The sequence below is a fragment of the Silene latifolia genome, chromosome 1 (genome assembly GCF_048544455.1).
Source record: "Silene latifolia isolate original U9 population chromosome 1, ASM4854445v1, whole genome shotgun sequence".
Taxonomy (NCBI): domain Eukaryota; kingdom Viridiplantae; phylum Streptophyta; class Magnoliopsida; order Caryophyllales; family Caryophyllaceae; genus Silene; species Silene latifolia.
This window is the reverse complement of record NC_133526.1, coordinates 770,971-778,695: the sequence shown is the minus strand read 5'-3', so window position 1 is coordinate 778,695 and position 7,725 is coordinate 770,971. Positions and strand designations below refer to the sequence as shown.

Sequence of the window (7,725 nt, the reverse complement as noted above, 5' to 3'; positions counted from 1 at the left end):
CTCGGGCCTCATACACTTGTAGAGTTGCAGATTTATAAGTGTCACATTCTTTGATAAGGGCCGTCCCTGACAATTTGGGGGCCCTGTGCGACATCTTAAATGTCGGCCCTTAATCAACGGTGCGGCTTAAGTTATATTTATTTTCTTAATAAATAACACACTTTTCCACGAACAGATATAGATATTAATGTTTCTTTAGTAAAACATATCATGGAAATGCCATAATGGTTAATATTAGCATTGTCACAAACAAGCACCCCAGGTTTGATTCCTGCATGTTGTAGTTTTTCTTAATTTTAAATGTGCAAAATTTAAGTAAAAAAAAGAAGTCAGTGCGAGTCGAACTCATATCTCCGCGTCCAAAGTACCACCCAATTACCACTGAGACGCTAGGCACTTCTTGAAACAAATACTCGCTATTATGTATATATAATAAGATGTCAGACTAGATTGGGCCCCCTTAAGTTGGAGGCCCTGTTCGGCTGCGCGGGTTGTACACCCATCCAGCCGGGCCTGTAAATGATAATAAATCAGTGTATTATGTGTTGGAGGTTGGAGGAGGAAGCACTGTGAGACAGCGCCTAATAAGAAGGCCGGTAGGTTGAAACCTCCAAATAGTTGATCCCAAGGTCCGCTGATTAACGACACAAACATTTGAGGTATTACAATTGTCAAGTTCAACACTCCTTGTGAATAAAGGCATGTATGTCCAAACCAAACATCATGGATTATTAGCACTACTCATTGTCTTTAAACAAACAACAGTAAAAACTTAAAATCATGAATAAAAGAACAACACTGGTAAATAAAATGAAATAGTTAGACTAACCGCTTGAGGAATGCCCATAGCAGGAGCCATATCATAAGGTCGTCTTTGAAAAATGACACGTGTGTTCTTAATGCACATATTAGAAATTAAGAGTAGTGAGTTAGTTAGACTAACCGCTTGAGGAATGCCCATAGCAGCAAATATAGCCAAGGCACCATTATTTGGTGCAGCACACGACAGGGCGGTCTTCCTAGCTTTTTCGGCCACCTTGGTAACAAGCACGGTCAATGCTAAAGCGGCCGCAAGAACAAAGTTAACCACCCCCCACAACTTCCTAGCACCACCTAGCCATTTTGATAATGAATCAATAGCAACAGACATAAAGCCCAATACACCAGCAATCAACATAAGACCAATGAACCGGCCCGAACACCATTATCGTAAATCTTAACCATGGTCGTATCCTTCGAGGTCGGGTCACCTCCATAAATCTCCTCTCCAACCAAATCCGTATTGAACAATCAAAATGAGAACCAAGCAACCCAATTTAAGGCAGTCACTAGGAAGAGTAGCCACATGGGCCGGCCCAAGTTTCGGAATGTGGACTTAACTTGTGCGAAAAATGGATCTTCATGAACCGGGTTTTGAGTAAAATGGGGTTCTGGCACGACGTTGAGGGCAATGATAACTAGGACAACTAGGATGACGATGTCTATGGAGTATTGGAGTATGTTTTAAGGTTAGCACAATACGTGTCACATCCTTTGATTAAGGTGAAGGGTAGAAGTTTGTATAGTTAGTTGTATGAGCTGGCTGCGTAACATAGGACATTTCCTACTGCCATAAAAAATGAGAAGAATGCATTTGCAATTCCCATTTTTCTACGGTTGTGCCTTGATAGATCCGCCAAAAATTGTCCTTGTCGGATCCTGTTATTCCTGTAATGATAAAACACAATAATTAGATAATGTCCATATTTGATTAGATAATTGACTGGGACGGAAAGTAAATGACTGAGACGGAAAAAGTATAATGTTCATATTTGGTTAGATGCTCAAAGCATCCAAATCATGCAAGAAGTCCATTAGGGTACCAAATTATTGGACCATATTACTGATTTATGTATGCATTAAACTTTCATGGCCTACTATGGTTGAGACGGTCGATTTCAAATACGTATGAAATATAACATGATCCACACTAAACTATGACATTAAGTTAAAAATATAACAATAATAAATAATAAATAATAACAGCTGATAAAATTAAATAATGCGAATAAATACACAATTAATCACCTAGACCATATTATTAGCAATGTCAAGGATCAAAACTCGATAACAAAAAAAGCAACAGCCTAGGCTTAGTTTTCTGGTTAAAGTCATCACCCAATTTGTACCCAATATCGGCCGCGAAAGCAATCACCAAGACTGCAAGGCAAATCAACGTGGTACCGATAGTGATAAATGGTTTCCGACGACCAAACCTCAAGACGAAGCGGTCACTCGTAAACCCGACAATGGGCTGGACCAGCATACCTGATATTGGGCCACAACCATATAAATGAGGCCCATTTATGTGGGACCCCTAAAAGTTGGATATATGGTGTTAACAAAGATAATTGTAAGGCCCAACCAAATCGGACTCCAACTGCAATTGAGGCCACTAGAAATAGTTTCCATAATGGCCCATTAGTAGTTTCCTCATATTGAACTTGATTCCCTCCGTCACCCATGGTTGAAGAAATACCGCGAAAATAAACTTCGTAAAATTTCTAGAGTTGTTGGAGATGAAAGCTTTAGCTTTGTTTTCAAGTTATGAATGTTATGGATGAATTATGAACTATGTCTATGTATTTATACAAATCATGGTGTATCGTAGTGTTAATATTTATGGTAAGAATTCATATTTCTTTTCAAGATACAGATTATAGTACAGTATAATGATCGACATGAGAATTAGCGTCCATAATTGAGTAATTTGATGAATTTAATAAATTTTGTGAGGGAGAATTAGAGAGAGTTTATCTATTTTGGTATTTGGGGGAAGGGTTTGTCCATGTAAAGGTAATGTTCGTACATAAAAGAGCAACTACGTATTTTTATGGCAAGTTCTTCTTGCGTAATTTTTTAGGACCTTTTTGCCCTTCGCTTGCTTAAGTATAGTTTATCAGTTGTTTGTTTGTGATGCTCAATCCAATTATTTTGATTTTATACTTGAGTTATAGCGTTTAAATTGAAAAATTAAGATATATGCGAGTCACATTTTTGTGTCAAAATAAAATCTGGAATCGCACCAACATGATAATCCTAAATGCTACATCTACTACCCTAACTGCAGAAGTTGAAATGATTCCACAATATAGTTCTCTGCTATCTCACTCGCAACAAAACAAAAATCAACTCTGAAAGATGACATTAACATAAGATACTCTGTTATTTTCTATCTTTATCTCAATATTATATCTGCTTCTCCTTTTCTCATCAATCATCTTCACAAATGGGATTTATTCCCACTTATCAGAGCTTGTTTGATTGTTTGGTTCATCATTCAAAGGGTGGATGTAAATGAAGATACTCTGTTATTGTATGTGTCATTATTTACGAGGTTTGCTACGTCCTCATAATCAAGAATCAATCAAAGGGATGGTTTAAAATGTAGTGATTATTGAATATGATTCCAGGAATTTGACATACAGAGCATTTGGTATACACACAAAAGAATCTCCATTTTTTTTAGTGAGACACCATTTTCACTTGTTTATACAGTACAACCAAGAGGAAGAAAACAAGACCGAAGTTTGCTTTTGCTTATTCTTCTTTGAGTGTTGTCAATCTTATCAGTATCCGATTTGATAAGATGACGATGACGATGAAGTTTTTGGTTACATCTAATATACTTCAAATACAAAGTGTTTTGGTTATTCTCATTCCGCTGTTGTTGTTGATTGTTTTGTTGATGAAGATCATCTCAATTTAGTTGAGGATTAAAGGTAGTTATAAGCTAACACATCTCATGTCTCAGGTTTAGCCACTCCTTGTACAGTTGTACAAAAAAGTCTTAACACGATTCGGTAAGAAATCTCATCAAACAGTTGGCGAGCAGTACACAATACAGACATCGGAACAAAAACCTTGTATCTAGTACGGAACTACCATTAAATCAATGTAAAAAGTGAAATATCATCCTATATTGAAGCAACAAAGCATAATACTGCAACAATGTCATTTCAATCAATCGAATATTGTGAACGGCTCGTAGAAGTTAGAATAATTATTGGCACGGAAAACAGATACTCTAGCTTAGGTGAATTGGATATACTCGTTTTCATATAGAACCTCATACAATTGAATATGCAGAGAACTATATCCTACGCAACAATCAACGGTAATAAATACGTTGATTGTAAAGAATCAATGGCATCTTTTAGATGCTAAAACTAATCCAAAATGATCTCACATAGTCAGTTGTGAGTCCGTCTCATACAAGACCAACTGTTAACAGGTGGCTGAAACTTAATGCATTTTTTAGTGCTAATTTAGTCAAGTAAATAAATGAATGATTTACAACTGACTAGTAGTTGTCCTCTACCCGCGTCCACACTCCACACAAATTTTTCATAATCAACAACAATTCAACATGAACAGTAGTTGTTATGTTGAAGAATCTGAGGAATGGTTGTTCATACAACCTCCTTTTATTATTTCTCTTCTATATAATAGCTCGCTGGGTTGTGTGTACAAACTCACACCAACTCAATTTCCTCAAAAAAATCTACAATCAAATTTCAAAATAATGACTCCCAATCTATTAACCTGGATTTTAAACAACAACCCCGCAGATGATTTCCCTTTAAAATATCTACTAACTGCATCTGAAAGGCCCGCGCCTTTGGAATTACTTGCCCCGGAATGGATCGATATTCCGACAATCAGTTTGGCCCAAACACACTTCAACAACCTCTCTGATCTCCAGAGGCTTGTTAATGATGTATGTGCGGCTTCTGTCAGTTACGGCATGTTTCAGGTTTGTCTTGCTCCATTTTTAAGTGATTCACTAACAGTGAAACTATATTTACTTACCCACCATTAATCTAGTGTATAATAGCAGTGAGTGAAAATGGTTGAGGCGGAATGTTAGTGCCATGTTTTTTTTTAAACTGACTGACTAACCGTGCAATGCTTCCTTGGTTTCGTGAAAAGTGATTTCATAGATGATCGAATTGCATTTTATTATCAATTTATCATCATCAGTCGGGACTTCGTGTACGAGTTAATTTTCTACTACCCCTAATTTCATTAATCCTAATTTAATTTACTTTTTGTTTACTTAATTCGCTAAAAAATTGATGCCTCAAGTTTAATTATTATGTGATTCAGAATTCACATTCAAAATAACCTAGAGATTTGATTAATTTTATATATTACTCCTTCCATTCAACTCCACTTTGCAACTTTGGTTTTTACACGGATATTAAGGAGCGGATTAAAAAAAGTAGTAAAAGTACATGGGAAAGAGAAAGGAGAGGTTAAAAATATTAAAAAAACATAAAGGTGGGGTTTTATGGTGGGTTAGTATGGGGTTTGGGTGACATTTTTTGTAAATAAAGATTTTCAATAAGGATAGAATTGTCATTTTTTTAGCCAAATAAGGAAACCTGTAAAGTGGAGTTGAATGGACGGAAATGGAATACATGTAAAGTGGAGTTGAATGGAGGGAGTATATTTAAAGAGAATTTGTTTTTTGTTTAAGGGTAAGGTATGGAAAAGTTGTGGCAAAAAGTCAGCAAAAGAGTAAAACTTGTCCATAAAAGAGCAATGACGTATTTTTTTTATTGAAAAACTTACATCTCGTTTGTATCAAAAATAATTTATTAAACTTATATTTTTTTCTGCTGCATTTATTCTAAAGTATTGTCATCCTTCATCATTTACCGGTAAATTAACAAGTTAGCATCAAACAATTTATCTTGCATCTATTAATTTTTCATACAAAATTGTTTTGTCTTAAGGTGGTGGATCATAATGTATCCGCGTCTGTTTTAACGGAGGCCATGAGAGAATCAGTCGGTTTTTTTAGCTTACCAAACCAACAATTGGAAGCATTTTCTGCACCATTATACGGACATCGCTTCCTATACTCCAGCAGTCAGGCGCATGCTTCGGGACAAGACACCGAACACTATTACTGGAGGGATGCGCTGACCCTTGGATTAAACAGTCCACGACCAACCCAAGGTTGGCCCACCCAGCCTCCCGAATTAAGGAGTCGTCTTTGGGAATTCGCCTCACAAGTGAAGCCCCTCGAAAACCGAATCCTAAGCCTTATCAATCAAGGTCTCGGGCTGAGACCAAACTATTTTACAAGCAAGGGATTAAATGAAAAGTCCGCAATTGTGGTAAACCACTATCCACTCTGTCCACACCCGACCTGGACATGTGGAATGTCAAGGCATGCTGATCCGAACCTTTTGACAATATCATTTCAAGGGGGTGCAAATGGTCTCCAAATTTGGCGGGATGGAGAATGGAAACTCGTGGTGCCTTCTAGGAACGCTTTACTGGTTACGCTGGGACGTCAGATGGAGATAGTGAGTAATGGGATATTGAAGCCGGCCGAGCATCGAGTCATAGTGAACTCTCAAGCGCCCCGGACAAGTATATCCTACTTCTCGGGCCCGTCTAATACATGTATTGTGGGACCCGCGGAAGATCTCACAAGAACAATGCTTCCTCTATACCGGAATTTTCGGTATGGAGATTTTATTAGGCTTCATCTCGAAAACCATAGGAACACGGCAGCTATTTTACCATATTTTATGTGTTAGATTGTACTTGTTCAATGCATTGATTTATCAGAATGTAATGGATTTATCCTATACGTGAAAAAAGATAATTTGAGGTCCATTTTGGTCGAAGACAAGACCGCACCGAATATTTTGGGTTTGATCTGGTTTTCCTCCACGAAATTTTAATTTTCGTTATTCGATCGATCTGATTTATTCCGGTCCGATCTTGGACCGATGCTCGGAATGAAAAGTGTATAGATGAAAGTAGAGATGATGGACTAAGTGTATGGATGCAAGTAGAGATGATGGACTCATGTGAAGCAGCCCAATTTAATTTATTTAACTTGTGACTTCATGCAAAGCCCAATTTGCTCTTGACTCTTTGATGAATCGGGTTATGCTCAAAATACGAGTCAGATAAATACTTTTTTCTAATCGCTTATTTTTTCCTTTTTTTTTTCATGGTAGTCGGATTTTATTACCTCTTTCTTTTTTTTTTGGAAGGTTTTGTGTGATCCAATTTCATTTACATTATATGTGGGGTAGAGCGTTTTGTGTGCTCCAAAATCATTTTCTTTATTTCTTGTGCAAAATGGAAGGGGAAAAAAATGAGCGACTACCTTTATTTTCAGAAATAATTTCGTCCAGTTTGGGAAAAAAAATGTGTACATTGGAAATGATTTTCGAAAAAAGACAATAAAAAATCTATTCTAAGAATAACTACTTGGGGAATTTTGTAGATGTAGAATAGAATGGATGTGAAAAGTAAGCTACTCCGCACCGTTGTATACTTGTTTAGTCCCGTTTATTTACTTACCTATTATATTTTGGGAATTCATCATCATTTGTTTACCTTTTTTTTTTTATCTTGAGAATATAAATTAAATTTATTATTAACTTGCATTTTGGTTTCTTTGCCCTTCAATGACAATGGAATAACAATGGCTTGTTGGATAAACACATTACACATGTATGAATAGAGTCAGGAAGTCATTTATGTCTTTCCAACATTATCAACCATGGACCGAATATTTCGGGTCCAGTCCAGTCTAAGACCAAAAGTTTAGGTCAGGTCTTTGGTCCATAAAATTTTAATCTTAGATCTTCAGTTCAATCCGATTTTGGACCAGTGCTCAATCAGAAGAAGGTGGTCTAGTCTTAGACCGAT

General features: G+C 36.7%; 1 protein-coding gene and 1 pseudogene across 1 annotated transcript; one reads left to right on the top strand and one right to left on the bottom strand.

Annotated features, from left to right (window-relative positions):
* Positions 1 to 721: 721 nt before the first annotated feature.
* Positions 722 to 2,504, bottom strand: LOC141595231 (sucrose transport protein SUC2-like; annotated as a pseudogene).
* A 2,008-nt stretch (positions 2,505 to 4,512) lies between these two features.
* Positions 4,513 to 6,702, top strand: LOC141641629 (2'-deoxymugineic-acid 2'-dioxygenase-like). The gene is made up of 2 exons (XM_074450301.1): positions 4,513 to 4,795; positions 5,781 to 6,702. Exons 1-2 carry the CDS (start codon positions 4,565 to 4,567, stop codon positions 6,594 to 6,596), a joined length of 1,047 nt encoding a protein of 348 aa, XP_074306402.1. The 5' UTR covers positions 4,513 to 4,564; the 3' UTR covers positions 6,597 to 6,702.
* The last annotated feature ends 1,023 nt before the right edge of the window (positions 6,703 to 7,725 follow it).